General features: G+C 43.6%; 1 protein-coding gene across 5 annotated transcripts in view; it reads right to left on the bottom strand.

The window, feature by feature from the left end:
* Nucleotides 1-23,568, bottom strand: part of OSBPL5 (oxysterol binding protein like 5) — a 268,153-nt gene that overhangs the window by 10,240 nt on the left and 234,345 nt on the right. For all 5 annotated transcript variants that reach the window (XM_053283574.1, XM_053283575.1, XM_053283576.1 and 2 more), the window contains 9 exons: nucleotides 19,851-20,067; nucleotides 15,641-15,825; nucleotides 13,514-13,595; nucleotides 10,506-10,604; nucleotides 10,297-10,393; nucleotides 7,991-8,089; nucleotides 6,352-6,449; nucleotides 3,037-3,126; nucleotides 572-708 (listed from right to left, as the gene is read on the bottom strand). In XM_053283574.1, coding sequence (XP_053139549.1) covers nucleotides 572-708; nucleotides 3,037-3,126; nucleotides 6,352-6,449; nucleotides 7,991-8,089; nucleotides 10,297-10,393; nucleotides 10,506-10,604; nucleotides 13,514-13,595; nucleotides 15,641-15,825; nucleotides 19,851-20,067 — 1,104 coding nt within the window. The remainder of the gene's footprint in view (nucleotides 1-571; nucleotides 709-3,036; nucleotides 3,127-6,351; nucleotides 6,450-7,990; nucleotides 8,090-10,296; nucleotides 10,394-10,505; nucleotides 10,605-13,513; nucleotides 13,596-15,640; nucleotides 15,826-19,850; nucleotides 20,068-23,568) is intronic.

The following is a 23,568-nucleotide window of genomic DNA, read 5'->3' as shown; positions in this document are numbered from 1 at the left end:
AAAATAAAGTTCCTGAGCTGAGCTCTATTTGTTTTGCGGTGTGTGTGTGTGTGTAATTTGTTTCTTTTGTAAGTTTATGAAAAAGAAAAAAGAAAAAAATGAAACATGAAAAAGGGGGGTGGGGGGACAGAACAAACAGCTGTAATAAGTCCAGGATAGCCATTGGATTCTAAATTGTATACCTGCATCTCCCTGAAACTGAGCAAGAAGTGATGGAAATTATTTTAAGCTGGTTCACAGGTTGATTTACATTCATGCTAAATGAGAACCCAGAAGCCTTCCAGAATCTAGCATTTTATTGGCCATCTAATCATTTAGAGTCTCCTACTGATCTGTTAATCTCTAGTTAGGTTTCAGATCCTCTTCTCCTTGCTTAAATTCTGAAGGAGAAGAAAGGTCCATATGAGTTATTTCCTGCTAAATCATCACAGCTTCAAGGGGGATGATCTTCCAGACAACAATTCTCTCTCCTGAAGTCTTCTGTAAAACAGAGGAAGCCTCCAGATATGTGGCTGAGCCACAGGAATCCTTCTTGCCTCAATTGCCCTCGTCAAGTTTCCGCCTAACTTACCTCTCAGATTCAAACTCTGTCTGTTCTTCAAATAGCACAATGTGTCGTTTCAATCTCTGCTTTCGGACCTCACTGGTTGGGTTCCAAAAAGTCTCTGTACTGCCATTTTTCAGGTCATTTATATATACTTCTCCATCCTGAAAAGAAGAAAAAAATATTAAATTTAGCACTAGCATAAATGAGTTTACTTATTACCGGTAATAAGTAATACAGACTGTATTATTTAGAAATATATAACAATAAGAAAAAACAATTCTTTGCAGGGTTTCCACGGGGGGGGGGGAATGAACATGTCATAAAGAGGGCAGATTATCAGAAGTATTCTGGAAAGCCCAGATACGTTTTTGCACGAGAAATCACGTGGGGCTGAGATCTAGTGAAACCTTTTCTATCATCTTCAATCTAGCACTTGAAACTCTCCTACTCGATTTGTGCCTTCACAACTGTGGTACCCAGATTACAGAGCTATTCCTTGGGAGCTCCACATGACCACCTCATTGATGGCATTTCAGCAGATAACACACACATTTGTGTTCCACCAAGCTTTTAATAGGATTTTTAGATCTCGGTTTTGGATGTGTTAGTAAGTCTGTTTTAGATTGCTTTCTTAGTTTGCTATTTTTTTGATCTGTTGGACTTAAATGTGAGCTGCCTTGGGGTCCCTGTTCAGGGCCAAAAAGGTAGAATATAAATGTTTAAACAATAAAAATAAACAAACCACAGCAGAACAGACCACAAGCCATTCAAAAAGGCAGGAAATGCAATCAAGTAGAAAAGGCAGGCTGATTTTGTTAGCTGACATTCCTTGCCACCATTCTGTTCATGCTCCAAATGCCAGCAGCATTTCATCCATGTCTGTCATGGTTTTTGAAAACTAACCACTAATTAAACTCCACTGCTTGGAGGCTGAATAGGCACAGGGCTTGGTTTTTGCATCTGCACAAGGAGAAGGAAACCGTGCAAGCAAAAAGGTATATACAACAAGGCACAGAGAATACATCTACTAAAGCTAATGGGGTTTATTCAGACGTGCAGGGGCGTAACTATAAGAGGGCAAGGGGAGACAGATGTCTGGGGGCCCACTGCCTTGGGGGGGAGGCAGAGGAAAGTCACATGACTGACTCCCCCAGCTGCGCACCTGCCCGGGCTTCCGTCAGTTGTATTCATCCTCCGAAATTGATGTGAGTGTTAAGACCTGGAGCTACCAGAACTTCAGTGAGCGTGGGGGGCATTTTAAAATCTTGTCTCTGGGCCCACTCCAACCTTGCTACGCCCCTGCAGACGTGTGAGTGGAAGGAAGGAAGCTTATGCCAGGGGGCTTTCATTGCTCCCTGCTCCCTAGAGCAGTGCCCTACACTCCCCACAAAGCCTCTCTCAAGTGTCATAGGATAAGATAGCGTGGGAACAGTACATGGTGGGCTGTAGGGAGACAAGGGAATCCACCAAAACAGAGCTCAGGCACTTTCCATGAGCTCTGCTACACTCAACAGAAGACAGTCTGCCTGGTTTCCAGTACCCTGTTGCATGTGCTGTGCTTACAGCTGGCCTCCTAGTGCAAGCAGCAAAAGTGTCCCAAGGAAAAAGGTGCCTTTCCTCCGGACACATCCTTTATTCTTGTAACCAAAAGGAAACCATGGGAATACCAGCTGCAGGGGAGTAACAGCGGGAGAGAGGGCATGCCCTCAGCTCCTGCCTGTGGGCTTCCCACTGGCACCTGGTGGGCGACTGTGTGAAACAGGACTCTGGACTAGATGGGCCTTGGGCCTGATCCAATAGTGCTGTTCTTATGCCCTTGAATGTGCCCTACCTGCCAAGTGTCTAGATTGCTCCAAAAGCCTTTCAGTTAAGTAGAGACACACCCATTGGCTTTATGCTCCAGTTCAGATATGAAGCGACTTCAGGTGTGTGTGATCAGAGACAAAAGTTTTGGGAGGTATAGAAATATGTAAATTTTAAAAAAAATCTACTTCATGTTTTACTAGAATCCCAACATCTACTAACCAGAGCCAAGTGCAAAATACTGGCTGGGAGGCAGAACAGATGCAAAATGGCAGCTTGGGGGCAGAGTCATTTACTACGACAGAGAATCATTTTACATGCAAGTAAAATGTTAAGCTACTGTGAGTCAGAAATCCTTGCCTATCTACTGCAGATTATCCAGACAGCTCCCAGTGAAGACCCTGATCTCCTTGTTGCCCACTACTACTCTGGCTCATTTGCTAGCCTGAAATCAAACTAAGGTATCAGAATTTGAGCCAGCAGTGGAAAACAGGACAGAAAGATTTATGTCTGAGCAAACGGAGCTCAATCTGTTATTATCTGTTTTATCCCAAAGCAATTTGTTTCAAATCAGGTTCCATTTCTAAGAGCAAGAAAATAACACTGTCCCCAACTGCCACATCTCCTCTGCTCCAATTCATGCATGTATTGCTAGACTGTCAGCAAAGAAGATTATGATTTCTTACCCAGTGTCCATCGAGGCTCGCCAGCACTTCTTCTCCCAATTTAATCTTTCCAGATACTTGATTAATGCTTGTGCTGCCACCAAAGAAGGGCTGTTGGAAGGAAGAAGAAAAATACAGTTCAGTCTAGGAAACAACATTAAGCTGGAGGCCAGCCAAGGCCCCGGGTGGACCAGAATGTTGGTATGAAACTCAACTGGTCTGGATGTCCAGAGCTGCCAGTAAAGGATCAGTTTGGAGAAGCCCCCGTTGTGTGTCAAACTGCAGGTCAAGTAGTTGCACAATTTGGATGAGTGTATAGTGAAGTCCTCATCTGACTTCTTTGTCAAACATACAGATAGTAATTTAATGCATGATCAAGCAAATTCAGTTCACACCCTGTGCTTTGGACAGCAATGTTTGGATTACTGTGGCCCTGGTCAGGGGTTGTAAGAACTGGGGATAAAGCATAAAGCATCTCTGATTGGATGCTCAGAACATCTGCCCTTGTGCTGACATGCTCAGGAGTCCTGCCCCCCTGCTGTTCATGGGGCAAACGCTGTACCAGTGGAGATTTTCTTCCTGTGATGCAGAAACTGGGGTGCCCCAGCATCACAACATCACAGGAAACCTCTCTCCACAAGTACAGCATTTGTCTCTGCAAAAACTGTTAACCATGAACAGCAGGGGGCAGGACTTCTGAGCATGTTGGCACGCTCTGGGGTACTGTACAGTACTACAGCAGCAGCCAACACCCAGAGCAGCCCAATAGAAGGAGGCCTGAGGACCAGCAGGGAGGACTGGCGCAACACAGTAAGCGAGGACCACCTCACAGGGGGGAGCCGATGTTGGGAGGGCGTGTGCTGCTCCTATCCCCCACCCCACTGCACCTTTCCCTCGTCATAGCCTGTCCTCAGCTTGCCGCTCACGCGTGCACTTCTGGCTGCTCTAGTCCGTGTGCGCTTCAGCCCTCCCTTTCTGGATAGGCCCCCGATTGTGATCGGCAGCCACCTCAGCTGCTCGCATGTGTGCGCCCATCTTGCTGCTGCTCCTCTGATTCCTTCTCCCACTCTCCCACCCAATGTCCAGCCATAACAGGCGGTGCACGCCTGCACAGTGCTTCATGTGGGAGCCAGCTAGGCAGGCAGCATATCATTTGTGGATGGGAAGGAATGGACTGGACAGTCAGGGAGGCTAGAGCAGACAAAGGACGTGGAGTATGTGTGCAGTAAAATGAGTGCTGCTGTGCTGCCTTCAATGTACAAATCTGCTGCTGGTTTGAGAGGTTAAAATTATATTATTATTATTATTATTACATTTATACCCCGCTCTTCCTCCAAGGAGCCCAGAGCGGTGTACTACATACTTGAGTTTTTCCACACAACAACCCTGTGATGTAGGTTAGGCTGAGAGAGAAGTGACGGCCCAGAGTCACCCAGCTAGTATCATGGCTGAATGAGGATTTGAACTCGGGTCTCCCCGGTCCTAGTCCAGCACTCTAACCACTACACCACGCTGGCTCCACACAACCCCCCCCCACACACACACCTGTCTTCTCTTCATTATAGCATGAAAGAGGGCTGTGAGATGATTTCTATAAAATTCATAATGGAAACTTCACTGAAAATGTAAGCTTACTGTGTCACAAAAGTGAACATTGAAAATCAGGGCATTGTTAGGAAACAGACTGAAAACAAAACAGAATGTATGCTAACGCTATCATATAAATGCATGGTATAGCCATATGTAAAATACTGTGAAGCTTTGTTTGCACCATTTAAAAAAAATGTGCTAGAAGTCTGAAAAGGGCATCGAAAATGATCAAGGTGTTCCCTATGCTGGGAGTTCCCAACTCCAACCTTTTTTCTTCACAATATTTTTTCACGGTTGCTTGTTCACACACAGCCATTGTTCCCCATCTGCTGCCTCTCTCTCCCTCCCTCCCTGTGTCTACACTTTAAGATTGCAGGATGTATTTACTAGCTCCCATTGTTAACTAAAAGAGCAACATGGTGACCTGCTTCAGCCGTCACCTGCCATATCAGCAAGTGCTCATTAGTCTATGTCATTTGCTGAACACAAGTCCTTTTCAGCTTCAACAGTTTCCTTCTCCGTCTTACTCCTAAGGACATCCTTACTGGATAGCTTTCTCATTTTAATACTAGTTTTTATAAAAACCTCTCTTTAAAAAAATTAAAATCAATCAATCAACTGATTGTGTTTGCTTTGATCACATTAACCCTTGGTCTATGACAGCCTGTCCATACGGTGCTAAGTATTTACTGCTCAGTACTTGTTTTTAATTCTGATTATGCATTCACCCCTTCACTGCAATTTTCTTAATACAGCATTCGATCTGAAGGGAAAATAGTAGCATCGTGTGAACAAACTGAGAGTTCATAAAGGAGTTTGGGGGAAGGGGGGGTATATCTTTCCATTAATACTGATGAGGGAAGGGGGAACCAATTTATGGGTTGCAGGTGGGTGCCAGCGCCCCTAGCAGCAGCCCTGCCTGCAAGAAGCCTCCAGCATCTGTGTGCTGAAGGCTTCTTGGTGTAGTAGACTGGGTGTGGAGGGAGGAACGGTTTTCGCATCTCTCCTCTCCCACCAAAAGCCCTGTTCACTTGTATACATATGTCCCTGAGAGCTGTGCAACCCTCAGGAACATATTTATACAAGTGATCAGTGCTTCTTCTTTTTTTACACTCAGTCTGCTGTGGAAAGAATGGGGGACAATGAAGGCTTCTTGAGCATCTACAGCCTTCCTTTCATTGCCAGAGGACTGTGCTGGATGGTGGTCAGTATCAGTGTTTCCTCTAAGGTGTGCACATGCTCACACATTTTTTAATGTCCACTCAGTTAATTTTACATCCTGCTCAGGAAGGCCCCACTCTGCGCACACTGCCTTGATACTGCCACCCAGAAAAAAATCTCATTCTACACACAGATGAAAAATTGAGAGAGCACACTGGTCAGCATCCCTTGTTTTTAACAACCCCTGAATAGGGCTTATGAGTGCATCAGTTCAAGACAGCTATGAGAAATGGGTGCTTAGAGCCTGCCCTGCAACTCCAGAAACTCCAACCCCAAGATCCTAAAAATAAACCTGCACTGTTGCTATTAAGACAACTTTATTTGGGCTAGCTCAGGATTTCATTTACAATTTCTCCTACTTCTTTTTACATACACTGCACATTATTACTGCAGACAATGGGATGGCTTGCAGGAGCAGCCCTATAATTTAAAATTACAAAAAGGGAAGGGGATCCTGGAATATTTTTTTTAAGGTAGATTTGGAGTGCTGGAGGTAAGTTCCAAATATAGAATTAAGCTTGTTACCTTTAATTTGAATTCCAGTTCTGCACGGTGATTGCTTTTCTCACAGTCAATGGTAACCTTCCCTCCAAGCTCCATTGTCATAGTACCATATAGAATTCCTAGAAACAGAGAACATGCAACTGTAAACAGGTAAGTGGCAGAGAAGTGCTTTTCCAGTGGTGGTTCTCTTACAGCAGAGGGAGAGCAACTGTCCATATTCATTCCAGCACAGCATATCTTGCACTGGCGAGTGCGAGAGACTTTGGGACAGGGAACTATTCTTTCACTTATCTGCTATACAAATGGCTTTGTGAGCTTTGTGTTGAAAATTTGTATATAAATATTCTTAATAGATGAAGTTTGCAGAGGCAATGTATATTGTTGAATTCAACCATCCTTGTTCACCATGGTTTGCATAAAATACAATCAAAGAATCCTGATTTCTTAAATGAATATGTAATCTGAAACCTCCTCCCCCTGTTGCATTAATCAGCACACTTTATACAAGCATAAAAAGGATGCAACCTTCATACAGAATTTTAGGAAGACATACAGTACCATTGGTAATCTATAGCAGGGGTGGGTGGGATCACAATCCAACAATAGACCAACCACAACCATCCTGACTACCCCTGGCTCTGGCCATAACCATCCTGGCTCTCTGGTGCTCAAAACACTGATTGCTGAGAGCCATTTTAGCTCCTGCTACTTCCATGATGTTGTATGCTTAATTGATGAGCATCATGCTTTGCTCCTCCTCTTATTTGAATTTGATGAGGAGCAAAAGGCAAAGGCAAGGAGCATGGCACTGATTGAGAAGCAGTGTGCCACAGGCAAACAGGAATAGGAACAGCTGCTTGGATCCTGTCTCTTATTCCTCCCCTGGCATATTTATTTCATAGATTTGTGGGCAGAAGGTAGGCACAACAGCAGCTACTGGGACTCTTTCTTGCTACTGCCAACCTCATTCTGGATCTGGCCCATGAAGATCATCCTAGTGCAAAGACAATCAGGCAATAGGAAGAACATACACAACCCAGCACAAGCAAAGAAAGGTGGTGTCTCAGCCACGCATTTCTGAGTAAAGAGGCGCAGGACTGGACTCTGAAGTTTAGCATAATCTTTGTAAGAGGTCAGCTCTGTCTAAACGCATTAACATTTCAAATTTACAGGCAGAGTCTGAGAAAAGTAATGGTGCCGGTATTACTTCTAGGCAAAGACGCATAAGATTGGGCCTCACAACTAAGATAAGCTTTGCTTATCTTAATTAAATCATTTGAATGTTATCTTTGTGTTGCTTTGGTGTAGAAATTTTTGAATTGATTTTAGAACCCTTGATCTGCATTAACTTTGCTATAGATTTGTAGTCTTATATAGGTCAATGTATGACTCATGGAGTGTGGCAGGTAATTACAACTAGTTCTACCCCCCAACCCCACCCAATCCCCATTCTGGGAATTGTTCCAGACCGAGTCTGAACCTTGGGGCTACAGTAAGAACAAAATGAATTGTCACATGCCTGCTGCTCGCATCTGATCTACAGAGAGTTGGTAGGGATTGAATTCTGAGTTCTCACTTTGGGAGAAAAGAACCAAAGTTGGGAAAGGACAGAAGACCTATGTCTTCTCCATCCCCCTGCAGAATTCCAGTAATATCTCACCTTTACAGTGGGCATACGGCATTGTAATGATGTACTCCTCCCCACTGCTTAGAAATGTAAGCTTGGCTTGTCCATCCAATAATGCTGAAAGCGAATTGCCTGTAGATACGGAGGTACACATTTTATAAATACATACATACCATATGCATGCATGCCCCAGTCTCAAAAGACTACTATAGATGAGGACACATGCTTTTCCCTATAAAAACCGGGCAGTGAAATACAGAAATGGAAGCCCAAGGAGGGCTGGCCCACCATGAAGTAACAGGCAGTTGCCTCAGAGAGCAGTTTACCAGGGGGTGGCAGCCGCTGCTTCCTGCCCACCACCGCAGCCACCTCACTGGCTCTCCTCTTTATCCGTCCCACCTCACCACTCCCACTGTCCCAATTCTTTTCATTTTGTGGATGGGAGGGGCCAGGAAAATGTGGTGCTTAAAAGCCTCATTGACACATCAGTGAGGAATAACTGTATTCCTTTCCTCCTGTGCAGCAGGGCTATTTGGATTGCGAGACTTCCCCACCCAGCAGCAAGAAACAGGCTTAGTCTCCTCCTGCTGAGAGGCCGAGGCTTTGCTGCTGGAGAAAGACGCAAGCAGCAGCAGGTTAAGATGCTGTTTTGTGACGGCAGACCAACAAGGGATATAGGTTCAGAATATTTTTGTACATGAATGCCCTCTAGGGAAGCCTGACTTCCCCCCACCCTAAGAGGATAACTCAATATGTCAACCACGCTTTTAGAGTGAAGGCAGATGTAACATTTTAACAAAGGCAGAGCGAATCCTTCACCCTGGGGTGTGGTCCTAGCTTTGAAACTTGTGTTATACCAGGGCTGCATCACTTCAGCCCTCCAGCTGGGCTACAATTCCCATCATCCCCAGCCACAGTGGCCAAGAGTCAGGAATTATGGGAATTGCAGCCCAAGAGCTGGAGGGCCAGAGTTGTGCACCTCTGCTGTATACATATGTACACTGCAAGTCAGTTGCTGATTCAGCTGTCAAATCTTGTCGGTCTCTCTCCTCATGCTTGAGGCAGGTTGCCCACCTTTTCTTAAAATGAAGCTTTTTTAAAGGGGCATACCTTTAGATATACATGCAGTTATTTACCTTATTAAAACAGCAATGTTTAAAGTTATAAAATGTTGGAGATGCAGCTCCTGATGGCATCAACTCTTAGCACCAACAACCCTATTGACCACTAGGGGCACTAAGGGTATAGATAGTGAGCAAGGGAATCCCCTCTCCAATTACACTTTCCCTACTTTGATTCCCCTTTGGTAGTCTGATAGTCTCAAGTTTCATTCTCTCACCTGGGGAGAGAGAAAGAGAGGGAGGAGACTTCCTTCTTCTCCTTTCCTCTCTTCCTGTATGTAGCAAGCAATCAGGCATGTAGGCCTTATCTCTCTCCCTGATGGACTTCCTAAATAAACTACTTTATTTAGAACTTTGTCTCCAGACAATATTAATTAGCAGTGCTCTCCTTGCCTGTGAACTTCCACTGCAACTGGGGTAGATAAAGAAATCTCCCCTCCAAGCTCTCTAACATAAAACTGATCCTGGGATTGGGAAAAAGAGGTTGTTTGTTGATGGTATCAGGGATGTAGCTATAATTGAGCAAAAAGGTTCAAAGAACCCGGGCCCCCAGCTCCTGAGGGCCCCCCAGCTCCACCCCTCCCTATTTTCTTCATTATCTCCCTCACTCTGGGGGGCCTCCAGAGAGAGGGCTGAACACGGGTCCCCTCTCCCCTAGCTATGATCCTGGAGAGTATTACAGGTGCTAAGCAGTTTCAATGGCCATTTTTAACCTGTGTCAAACTGAACCATGCTGAAAATCTGCAGGGTTTTTTTTTTTTTTTAAAGCTTGTCCTGGGATAGAAAATGTTACACTTCTATTTAATATGGCATGGGCTCTTTCAAACTGCCCTGATTGCTCTCAAAATGATATGTCTGTCTTCACTCTAAGTTAGCATCTCAGGATGTGCCACTCAAGTAGCTTACGGAATATTTTAGTTTTGTTCTTTTCAGCCTTCAGAAGTACGGGTGTGCACAGACCGGCTGCAGCTATTCAGTCCAAATTAGAAGCAAACTGTGGGTCCCTGAACTGGTTTGGTCGAACCCATCGGCTGGGCCAGTCAAGTTGACAAACTGGCTCAAACAGGTTCAAAGCGGTTCGTGTCAGAACCACTCAAACTGGCCGGGTTTGTGGCCTACTGTCCGTGCACACCCCTATTCAGAAACAAAGGCAGAATTATAAACTAACTACAGGGGAAATTATCTCCACCATATTACTGTTTGACCCCGATGTCTTACCATAAAACTTAGATTTGGCTAAAATGCTGCCAGTAATACAGAACCCATCCTTCCTGTTACTGACATGAAAGGCTGATACAGGAGGGTGATGAGAAACCTGCAAGGGAAGAAGGCAAGGTAAAATTGCATGCATCTCTCTTTTGCTTTTCAGGTGCTACACAGTACAAATATTCAGCTTAGTTCCAATGCATGCAGAAGCTCATATTTACCTGTTCTGCTATGTAAAACGTGTGACTGTTAGTCTGTGGGTGAAACCAACAGCAACGAAATGTCTCTCCCAAAATGGGATTGTATGGCTTTTTAATTCCCTGTAAGAGAGAAGATAATTAACACTCATATAATTATAAGTAAACACAAACTACAAATGTTACTGTCGTAAGCCAAGGAAGGGATTTCAAGTGCTGAAGTAGGATTCTCAGGGTCAAACTACATGTGAAATGTGTCTTTTTCCCTTTATTAAAATAACAGTCATATCCCCTCACAATCCAGACCAGAAATATAGATCGATGCCCTCACAGAATTCCCCCCACACCAAAGCTCTTATTTGCACCCATAGCTGTTTCCCTCCAGGTCAAACAGAGGCGTGGGGTGGGGATTTTCATTGGGACTTCAGTGTGGGAAAAGGGTTACATTCCCTTCACCATTATCCCAATCTAGATTGAAGCCCCTGTGACTCTTATCAAAAGACAGAAAGGCAAAGATGCACTTAAATGGCACATGTAGTTTGACCCTGAGTGTGTAGCCAATGTGGATGGAGATAGGAATCCATATCACAATGTTCATCCCAGCCCCACTTCATCTAGTTGAATACTATTTTGCAGGTCTCCATCAGTGTTCCCTCTAACAGAGATTCCCAGATGTTGTTGGGAATAACTCCCATAATCCCCAGCCAAAGGCCATTGCAGCTAGGGATGCTTGGAGTTGTAGTGAACAACATCTGAGAATCCCTGTTAGAGGGAACAGTAGTCTCCATCTGGGACCACTAACTCATGACTGGAGCTAAAAGGGGGCCTATGCCGTTAAGATATAATGTAGCACACCATTTAGACTTTAAACATCAATGATTCTCAAACTGTGAGCTGGGCTACTTCAGAGAGGATGAATTATTGCCAAGTCCTCTCAAAACCCTCCTAGTCTACATGTTAATTGGGCCAGAATGCCATCTCTTCCCAAACATCAATGGAATACAAATAGATCAGTGCCCCATCCCTTGTGTAAAGGTTTGAACATGTCTGCATCTGGTTTGTTCCCTAATATTCTACTACCATTTCCTTCTCTTGAGCTCTCCACTAAGAACAGCCCTGCTGGATCAGGCCCAAGGCCCATCTAGTCCAGCATCCTGTTTCGCCCAGTGGCCCACCAGATGCCGCTGGAAGCCACAGGCAGGAGTTGAGGGCATGCCCTCCCTCCTGCTGTTAGTCCCCTGCAACTGGTGCTCAGAAGCATCCTGCCTTTGAGGCTGGAGGTGGCCTACAGCCCTCCGACTAGAGGGCTGTAGGCCACTGTTGACAGACCTCTCCTCCATGAAGTTATCCAAACCCCTCTTAAAGCCATCTACATTGTTGGCTGTCACCACATCTCGTGGCAGAGATGTGGTGCCACTCTCACTGCAGTAAATAGATTTGTTTGATCCTCCCCTGCTTTAATTAGAACAATGCAGGGAAAGACAAATGACTTGCCTACCAGGTGCCATGTTGTCTTGAGCCCAATAAGATACTCAGCAAGATACTCAAATGACACCTCATGGGCCCAAGGACATCCCCTGCCCCCCACCTCTTGTTTAATTGTAGCTATAGACACAATAGAGGTCTATAAAATTATGCATGGTGAGGAGAAAGTAGATACACAGAATTTCTCTCTCTCACACACACATAGGAACTTAGGAAGCTGCCATATATTGAGTCAGACCATTGGTCTAGCTAGCTCAATATTGTCTACACAGACTGGCAGCGGCTTCTCCAAGGTTGTGGGGAGGAATCTCTCTCATCTCTATCTTGGAAATGCTGCCAGGGAGGGAACTTGGGACCTTCTGCTCTTCCCAGAGCAGCTCCATCCCACAAGGCAAATATTTTACAGTGCTCAGACTTCTAGTCTCTCATTCATATGCAACCAGGGCGGACCCTGCTTAGCTAAGGGAACAAGTCATGCTTTGCTACCACCAGACCAGCTCTCCTCTCTTGAGAACTGACCCCCACTGACCTACTGACTGGGAAGCGAGTGATTCGGATTAAACCCAGACGTGGCCTTCCCTTCCTCCCAAGTCCACAATTCAGTGTTCCCTCTAACAGGGAACCCCAGAGGCTGCGGACCACAACTCCCATCACCCCCAGCCAGAGGCCATTGCAGCTGGCGGTGCTGGGAGTTGTGGTACACAACCTCTGGGGATTTCTGTTCGAGGGATCAGGACTGGTCCACATGTCCGACCACACACACACACCCCGAACCAGGGATCATCCTATGAAATTTAGGACTGACAAAACTGAGTACTTAAATCGATGGAGTTCTCAGCCACATGATGTGGTGATGGCCACCACCTTGGATGGCTTTAAAAAGGGATGTTCAAGGATGATAAGTCTATCAATGCCTGCTAGTCTTAATAACTAGAGGCTACCTCCAGACTCAGAGGCAGGATGCCTTTGAACAACAATTGCAGGGATGCAACAGCAGCAGAGGAGGCATCCCTTTAGCTCTTGCCTGTGGGCTTCCCAGAGGCATCTGGTGGACCACTGTGGGAAACAGAATGCTGGACTAGATGGGCCTTGGATCTGATTCAGCAAGGCTTTTCTATGTTCTCCTGGGTAGCAGTATTTACTTCTAGGAGTATCTAAAGTAATTGAGCAACACAGAAAAAGTGTGTGGTGGGAATATTGTGGTGGGAACAGGCAGAGTGCCTCATACTTTCTACTCCCCCCACCCCTGCAAACACCATGGCATTTCATACCACTTAAAGACTGACCCTGTTAACTAAACTCTCACAAGTGAACCTTCTTAAAAGATGGAGCTCAGGCTAATTTATATTTGGATTTTTAACCTGCTGGAAACTGTATTTAGGAGCCATTTAAAAAGGCACATTAATCAATAATTACTCTGACCAAATGAAGTACTTCTGGAAAGTTTGCAGGTCTGCAATGCCAATTTTTAATCAGCTGAATGACTATCTTAGATAAACAAGATAAGCACAACTGAGTACAAATATAATTCAAGAATTGTATATTACCTTTGGCTTCTTATAAAAGCCTGACAGGTACCATCTCAAGACTTGCTTGATGCGACAATATGGATCTTCTTCAAGAACGGCTCTGCAGGAAAAGAAATAATAGGCAGTTTTGGTATGGGCATAAATTTCCACTATGGCATGGTGAAATATGACCACCATGAAATCCTATCAGAACCAAAAAGAATCAACAAGAGCAGAATATGGAAACCTTCAACTAACATTTTCACATGGGATATTATAGCGACTACTATTATACTATTGTTTATACACCACTTTTCAAATAAAGTTCCCAATGCAGTTTACAAAGCTAAAGGAATGAGAAGATGGTTTCTTGCCCCAAAGGGGCTCACAATCTACACATATTACATAGGAACATAGGAAGCTGCCATATACTGAGTCAGACCATAGGTCCATCTTGCTCAGTATTGTCTACACAGACTGGCAGCGGCTTCTCCAAGGTTGCAGGTAGGAACTTCTCTCAGCCCTATCTTGGAGATGCCTGGGAAGGAACTTGGAGCCTAGATGCTCTTCCCAGAGCGGCTCCATCCCCCGAGGGGAATATCTTACAGTGCTCACACTTCTAGTCTCCCTTTCATATATAACCAGGGTGGATCCTACTTAGCTTAAGGGGACAAGTCATGCTTGCTACCACAAGACCAGCTCTCTTCCCATTAGCAACAGCCACTGGAGAGATCCTGTGTTGCAACTGAAAATTGACAGTTTCTCTCCCCTGCTAAATAAAAGAGAGCCATCACTTTAAAAGGGGTATCTTTGCCTGGTTAGCAGGGGATTATAGGCACCTCCAACACTGTGTACATTGATCTCTTCAGTCTCTCTTTTTGGCACACTTCATGTTCAGTGCATGTACAGTAGTCTCTACCCTGCATTTGAGGGGTCTGTACCAAGGTTCACTTTTAAAATGAATGCATGCAAAGTCATTCACACAAACACATGTACATTTGTACAGATACTGTATGCACATACTGCACCATGCAATGTCTGAATAGGGCTGTCATTTTAGAGGTTTATAAGCAGTGTTTTATATAGGCGATTCCATTAAGAAAATAGGGCTATGTAGAATTCTACACCAGTACAAACACTTAGAACAGAGCCTCATAATTGGTACTACAACTACTTAAGACAAAAAACAGTGAAAGTTACTATTCCACATCTCCAGGGGTGTAGCTATAATTGAGCAGATGGGTTCAAAGAACCCGGGGGCCTCAGCTCCCGAAGGCCCCCAGCTCCACCCCTCCCTATGTTCTTCATTATTTCCCTCCCTCCAAAGGGCTGCTGGGGAGAGAGATGAACACAGACCCCCTCTCCCCTACCTACGCCCCTGCACATCTCCCACTCATTCAAATAGGATTAGTGTGCAGGGCAAGGCAAAGCTCCTACACAAGCTGCACTGAAATTCATTGGAGATCATATAATAGCAAGAATGCTGAGTTTGTGCCTCTCACCCAATTTTTAAAAATCATCAAAAATCCTTCAAATAATGCCTTTCTAAAAAGGCACTAAAGCCCACTACCCTGCAATCCTGCCCATGCACATTAAACCATCCTCATTTCACAGCATGCCTCATTTTGTAGGAGAGAAACAGAAGTGTCTTAGCCAGTCTCTCCAAGAAGTCTTTAAAAATAGGTGCTCCTACTTGTGTCCCCAGCAAAGATGAATGAATATGAAAATATATATATATATGGATGGTAGTATGGGGGTAGCAGCACAACACACACTCCAGAATCTACCTTTTCTAGGTGTTTGTACTCTCTTCTCCATAAATCTCAACACCTGCACACTAGTAGTAGGTGAGTTAGTGCAATTATTGCCGATTAACATTTGGCAGGATTGAATGTAGTATAAAGCATACTAAAGGGCTGGGTGGGGGGCATTGCCCTGTTTTCTTTGCTTTCCTCACTCCTTGCATGCATTATTTATGTTAAAAGGTCAATGGCGCTGTTTCCTGGCCTGATTTATAGTGCCCACTGATTAACTTTGAGAGACTCGTATTATCAGGGAGACCTTTCAATAGTACAAATGTCCCAGACTAATAACTAGATTAATGCTCTTGCTCATCTGTGCACAGATGTGCAGTGCATCAATGAAAAGTTTGCAAGTGCTGCTTACTGGGAAAGTAGGTCGGCGTGGTAGTAATAATCCGAAAGCTTGTTGAGGAAGGAGCGTGGCTCTAAGATGAAAGTGGGCAGAACCACACGAGACAAGTCCATGCCAGGGCGTAGCTGCTTCAGAAGAATCCACATCAAGCTCTTGTTTTCATCAGACACCGTTTCTGTTTGGGAGGATTCACCCGTCTGAAGAAAAACAACCGTTGGATTAGACAGAGTCTGCATTAAATGGAAATGCAGGAGTTATGATAGTTGCACACCAAAAGATGCCACTAGGCACAAACTGGTCTAGTTCACCAGGTGAGAAAACATTTCTTGCACAGGAAGAAAGAGTATTCTTAAAGGTGATTTCTGCATCATTATTTTTGCATTATCATATTATATAGGAACCATATTATAAATAATCACTTCCCACATTACATTATCAGTGCAGTCTTCCTTATATGTCCATATAAATTCTTAAACGCTAAAAAAACTCAGATCATCATCATGTATTACATGGACTGCTTCCTGTGATCATGCAATGAAGGACTTCCTGGAAAATGTCTACAGCCCTGTTCAAAATTTTAATAAATAAAAAAAATACAGTGTACACAAAAACAGATGCAAAGCACTGATGCAAGTTCCCCCTCCCCCGGTGCTCTTCACAGTTATGGCGTTCATCTGAAAAAGCAAACACTGTAAGTGCCATCACAGCTATTTTCATGATCAGCAGGCTGTGGCTCCTTGGGACACTGTTCTCATGTACACTGCCCCACTCCCTACCACCTTTAACACACACACACACACACACACACACACACACACACACACACACACACAGAGTCTGAACAGGACTCATGTGAGCAGCAGAACTGGGATAAGCACAACCTGTAAAATCTGAACACCTTTCACAGGTCAAATCTGAATAACTTTTACAGGTCAAGTAATGCACCATTATTTGTTCTCAGATTATATTTGTGCGTGTTTCCTACATGCAACATTCAGCAGAGATCTGTACTGCTGAAGTTAGAACCCAAAATCCAACTAAGGAGAAAGTACAAGAAGCCTGTATGTTGTCAGCTGTTGCTTTAGAAGTAAAGGGATTATACAATGTAACAGAAATAGCAGGGTGGGTGTGGACAAGGCAAATGCTAAATAAGTCATCTATTGCTCCCTGCTAATTTCAGGACCAGAGCTAGGTTTAAGCGTGTCCTCAGGAGAGTGACCTCTGGTGAACTTACTTCTCCAAATCATGGCGGCAGCTGCAGCTTTCTTTCATTCTCAGCGAGACAGCAGTAGCGATAGTCAACCCCTAATACTGAACATGTCTTCTTCCTACAATGCCCACATAGTGCCATGATACTAGATGGGAAGCTGTAGAAGAAAAAGTATGGCAGACACAGGAAGGGGAGGATGATCCACCCAGCAAGCAGCCACTGCTTGCTGGCTGGGCCCAGTACTCCCCAGGAGGCCAGGACCCTGGGTAGCTGCCCAAGAGTGGCTTGTGCCAATGCCAGCCCTCCCTAATTCTCCCTGCCAAAAAAAAAAAAAGTTTAGATTGTAGAAATGGAGGAATGTCCCAAAACAAGAACATACATCAGAGATACTGACAGGAAACTGACAGGGATATACATCTCTTCTGGGATGGCCCAAGAACCTTGGGCATCTGAGGTGTGGCTCCAAATGCTTCCTTGCCAAGCCCCCTTCAGTCTTTAAGGGGATGAGGAGCCACGTTCCTTGCCAAGCTGAGGGCTCCCAATCCAACCCTTGTAGGCTTTTCAAGGAACATGGGATGATGAGGGAGATTACAAGTAGGGTCTTGCCTTGTAGTCTTAAAGGGTCAGCTCAGGAGCCCATAATCCAATCCTTGCAGTCTCTGCAAAGCACATGAGGCAGAGCGGTATCCCACCGCCTGAGGCAGCCACCTCATTGAGCCTCAAGGAAAAGCCAACCCTGCCTCTCTGGTACAATGATTTTGGCCTGTGCTACACTGCTTCCAGAGCAAGTTCACCGAGAGGATTTAGTACCATGTACTACAGCCAAGCATAGTTTAATAAAAAGAAAAGTGAGGAACAATGAAACATTTTTCTTTCTATTGATTTTTATTAGTTACAATCTGTTTTGTGCCAGAGATGCACAACGTCCCTAAGCTTGATCCTCCTTGGGTAATAGAAGCCATTAGACAAAAACTATTGCAGTTGTGCTATAAGCTATGATGTGTATTGATCTGACAGGACTTTCATCAGATGGATTTACCAAGTTTACAGGGGCATACATCTTGGTCCAACACATATATTGAAAATATAGTCTTTCCAGCATTATCAATCAAGTGCTCCAAGCACAAAATTACACTTTGAATGGTTAATTCTTATAGATCTCCAGCACTGAAATAAGAATGTGTTTATATATACGTGTGTGTGCACATGTGTGTATACACACACACATATAATAACTAAGATGATAATTGTGGTAAGTTACCTAATGTCTACCCTGCAAACTGAACATGAGGAACCTTAAAGAGGCAATTCTCTTATATTTAGCAGCGGGAGAGCAAATGGCCCTGTCCAACCCCAGAACAACATCCCTTCATTGGCGGTGGCTGCTGCTGCTATCTGCCTTATGTTTATTTTTAGATTGTGAGTTCCTTTTGGGGACAGGAGACCATCTTATTTATGTATTTATTTTTCCAGGTAAACCACTTTGTGAACTTTGGTTTAAGAGAGGTGTATAAATATTCATAGTAATAATATTTTTCAAGCAAGATCACAAGATCAGACTTGGATGTTTGTCATTTGTCTACAAAGTAGCAGTGAGGAAAACCCAAAACACACTTCACAATTTTACAATTATAACAAGGGCAAACAGCTTTCCAAGTTTCAGAACATTGTTATTCTCCACCGAACAGTGAACAGAAGTCAATAATAATAATTTAAAATTTGAGTTATATGCTTCAAAAGGTGGATAAACTTGATTTTTCAAACAGCTGCTAGTAATTCTCCATCATAAACATTCACAAGAAATCTTGCTATTTATAGCACACTTTGGTACACAGGAGGAGAAAAACAGTGAGAAAAGAAAATCTAAAATCTTTAAAAATGACATAGATTTGTTCTATGGCATACTCTAGTGACACCCAAACATTTACTAAGGTGACTACTGGTCTAACATTGTCTTTGCTTGCAATTCCTCTCTTCGTTTCTCCTATTTCATCCTACTTCAGAAACCATAGATGCCATCAACTTTGAAATCTGTTCACAAGTATCTTGTGAACCAAAAATTTTGCAGAATCACTAGCCAATCCTATTTATAGCAAGGGTTGCCTAGCAATAGATTATATCTGTAGATCAGTCAATATTCATACATAGCAGTATCATGCGGGACTGTAACTCAGTTCATAATTATATGTACTAATTCAATTCTTCTCATTTAAGTTCCATGACCTCCTCTAGGACTTCCCATAACAAGTAACAATAATTTAAGGCTAACAGACTCCCCTAATTGGACATGAACACTTGCCATGAGGTTATTAATTTGGGTGAGAAATAATGTTGTGTTCCTAATAAGCCATTAAAATGTGGTTCATTGGCCTATTATGACTCAAACAGCTCATATTGCACGTCATACGGACAAAAAGCTCCCATACTTCACATTTGCTGTCAGTATGAGGAATTGTAAATTGGCCCAGAATACATATTCTTGAAGTGATAATTCCGTTCCTGCTGTCTCTGGCAAAAGGCTCTGTCAGTGCACAGCTCCTTAAGACAATGCCTGTTTATAGCTATTAGTAATCCTGTGAACATGCAAAGGAAGTGGTAGCAATCACTGCTGCTTGTTATAGGAAAGTTAAAGTCAGAAGAGTTGGAAAGGAAACCATCACTTGCAAAGAGTTTTCCATGGTAGGAGGCTGAAAGCAATGGACAGATAAATGACAAAAGAAACTAGCTGAGGCAGAGCATCAGCATCTCTAGTTCTGCCCATCCACCCCTGCCACCAATTTCTTTCCCATCCCCCCTGGCCACCTTCTTCCCCACCCGCTGCCGCCATCCCCCCCCCGCTGCTTTGTCATCCACCTCCGCCACCATTTTGTTTCCCGCCTCACCTCCGGCAGCGCCGCTTTCCTCTTCCCCTGCCAGCAGCTTGCTTGCGAACACTCGCGAGAGCTGCCACACATGGGATTAGCAACGGGTATGCCTATATATAGATTCTATGGACAGAAAGAAATTCGTTACCTCCCCAAATTCTTCATAGTTCTGCTCTAGGTAGGTTGTCCCTTTCTTTTCCTGGGACAACTCTCCATGGATTTCAGACTGATCGCTCTCACTTTCGTTTGTCTTCCGGTTATTCTCATGCATTTCATTCTCAGATTCTTCTATATTGTCTCTTTCAGATTTGTCTGAAAAAGCATCGTTCTCCAAGTGGTGGTTCTCCAGAGCTGATTCATTAAGTCTGAAACATACACATAGATATATGATGTTAGCTTACTGGAAGCATTTTAAGAAAGTTTGTTCACCTACCCAGAGATAACAGGCTAAGAAGTGTGGGTTTGCACTAGAAAGGAGCCTTCCTTGAAGATCCTCAAGAAACGTTTGGCCAGGAATGGTTTGGATGTGCTTTTACTGCATTTATCTCTATTTATTGTAATTCTGAATGGCTGTCTTATTGTCACTTCTGCTTGGCCTATGGCTGCAATAAAAGAACGATTACTACTGCATTTATCTAAATCCAAGACTTAGGTTTTCCCCAAGTTCTTTGATGTTAGAAATGGGGGGATCATCTTAAATTCAGAGCCCTGATCCATTTGAGAAAATGAAGATAAGCTGTATTTAACTTCTATTTTAAGGAGGTTGTCTTAAATTCAGTGTCATCATATTTACCTTATTGGGGTAATATTGATCTTATTTGGGTAAATAAGGTATTGCAACTGTCAACCGATAAAAGAAACTTTGTTCAATTTGTCATATTTGTTTTGAATCAGTCAGTCAATTCCAAAGACCAAGCTGGGAAGGGAAGGGCAGAAAAGCATACTTTTGCCAGTCTTCAAGCTACTGTACAGCAATACTTATATTTTGCACAGGGATGTGCAATCGTTCATAGCACAGCATTTTTTTGTTTTTGTCTTTCACAAAGACATTTTTAGAACCTCATCACACAAGTATAATGTACATACTCACAAACTAATCAATATTAATTGTGATTGACATAAGCAAGAGAGAGAGAAAAATACATGGTGGAATCAAATTCAGCTCACCCTTCTTTTCTGTTTGTCACTCATTACCAAAACAGTTTAATAACTATATGCTTATTATTTTTGTGTGTTCCAGTCACTTTCAGTTTCAAAATCCTCAATGTTCATCTTCTACCTTTCTCCCTTTGTCATCTCTACTCCACGTTTGAGCTTATTTTCTCTATTCTATTTCTAAAGTTTGAGTTGATAGAACCAGCCCCACATTGCTCAAACCGGACCACTGCTAGGCTGCTCAAACTGGACCTCGAGCTTTGACAGCAATAAACTTTCCAGCTGCCTCTCTCTGCTTCAAAGCAGCATTACTTCTCTCCTTTCCTTCCTCCTCTGGTGTTTCCTTTAGAGTGCTTGCTGCAGTTGTGACTGGCTTCTGGCTGTGGAGTTCTGACTCGGTCACATTGTATATATAAAATAGCACATTTACAAGTGTAAAGAAATAGTACAGATGTTATGGGTAAGTCAAGGTACAAAGATAAATAGAGATAGCATATACTCCAAAAGCTGCACACAACTCAGGAGCCATGAGTCATAGACCCCAGATTTAACTAATCCCACTATGAAAAAATAGAAACTGATTCACAATTCTTGAAAGTGTGTGGCTGGCAACACTATGAAAGGCTCCCCAAAGGCTGAGAAAAGCTTAGTTATAAAGCCTTAAAAGTTGCACATCAATCAAATGTAGTAATTTCAGACTTGGGGCCAAGCAACATCTTTAGAGTCTGCCAATGGCCCCATGCCTGCTCTTATTAGGTGAGTTGGACCTTCTCTTTCATTTCATTTCAGAAAAGAACTGTAGTGTATAATGGCTAGGATCATCTGAAAAAAAAAGGATTTAATAAAACCTGAAAGAAAGGATTTAATAGACACCAACATATTGCAAGTCAGCTTTTCAATCCAAGTGAGAAGACCTACATGACCTGATCCCATACTAAAGCTACCTGAAGGGTGGTACGTTGCTTCTTTGTATATTATTTAAAAAGATCAAATATTTGATTTCTTTGAGGGCACACAACCAATTTTGTTGTTCAGTACTGTCCACCACGGCAGCATTTTTTCAGTAGACAGGTACTGTGGTCTTGTTGCTTTATGAAAAATATCCCTCATACCCATCTGGAGAACATAACAGAGAAAGGATATTTCTTCAGTCAGGAAGGATATACCTGTATTTAATTTTGGGAAGCTCATGTACACATCGTTTACCAACCATAATCACCTCCACTCAGCTCTTAGGCCCACTTCACACCAAGAAGCATTGTGTATAGGGCACTTTAAACCCAACCTCATTCACTGGCAGTCATTGTATATACAGCTGTATGCAAGTCCATGTGGGAAGAGACCACACACAAATGGGTGCCTTCAAAAACAACCTAGAAGGGCCCTGGATCTAGAAAAGCCACTAAGAGCCCACTTCTGTGACAGCTTTAGGTTCATGGGGGACCCCCTGCCACATGCATTTGTGCACACCCCTGTGGTGATGGGGATGCCCATTCCCACCCCCTATAATGTTCCCCATTCCTGCTGTTGTATAAATAGCCACCATCATCCTTTACCAATAATGCAACACCCCTGCCATCATGTCCAGTGACATGATACAAAACAATGGCAAGTGCCAGAACAGCACCACCAAGGCCACTAAATAAGTCCCTACAAGAGTTTGGGGAAGACTTATCTTGATGATAGCAGCAGAAACTTGGAATATTTCTCAGTGCCATCCTCCTCCCCCTACCCCCAGGGGTCAGCAACAGGCCCTTTTAAGGCCCTGGGCCTTTGGCCAATGCCCAAGTTGGCTAGCCTCTGGTTCACCTGTTTGCATAAACTAGACCTTCCTTAACAGCCATTGAAATGCAAAATGTTATTTTAGATGTGCTCAAGCCCTATGCACAATGGGACTTTTGAATTTTCCCTTTTTGAACAGCTGATAGTTGATTTCCTGCCTGCCCCATGCAATATGAAACACTGTTTTTGAAACTCCCCTCGGTTTCAAAAGAGGCTCACCATGCGGGACAAGGACACACAACGCTTCAGAAAAACATGTCAAAAACCTCTTTGAGCTTGTGAAACTTCTTGTACAGTTCTTTGGACAGCACTATAATTGCTAGTCCGGGCTCTTCAGTCTGGTAGAGGGTAATGGAACTAAAAATAGTGCAGGGTAGTAGATTCCCTTCACATGAGTTATCAGTAATCCTTATACACACACACACACACACACACACACACACACCCCATTGTAAAAGTAGGCCAGTATTACTATTCCCATGTTAGAGGGAAAGGCTCTCTCTCGCACACGTACACACACGTACACTTTTACTTATTAATCTTCAACCACTCCAGATGCTCAAGACTGGCAGATAATAGTGTGCCTAAAGCCACCCACAGGTTTTGTTGCCAAGATGTGATTAGAAGAGGAAGAGCCAGCCATTTCTCTAAACACTTGCTATGTCACTGATTTCGCTACTTTGCAACAGCGGGGGAGAGAGGAACCCCTGTACTGACTCTCTAGATTCAGAGAAATATTCTCTGCATCTCTGAATAAAGAGAAACTGTTATGTTCAGGACAGATTGACGCAAAGCAAATAAAACCTTTATCTGTAATCTCCCTAAATATTACCACTGCATGCCAGGTTACTAGATTTTGAGAGAGCAACCCTTAGAACATGAGAGCTGAATAAAATATAAGTGTACTCCCCACGTTTCAGAACGCTCCA

This window comes from Hemicordylus capensis, chromosome 1 (assembly GCF_027244095.1).
Source record: "Hemicordylus capensis ecotype Gifberg chromosome 1, rHemCap1.1.pri, whole genome shotgun sequence".
In the NCBI taxonomy this organism is placed as follows: domain Eukaryota; kingdom Metazoa; phylum Chordata; class Lepidosauria; order Squamata; family Cordylidae; genus Hemicordylus; species Hemicordylus capensis.
Note: the sequence above shows the minus strand (reverse complement) of the source record. Positions and strands in the feature narration are given on the sequence as shown.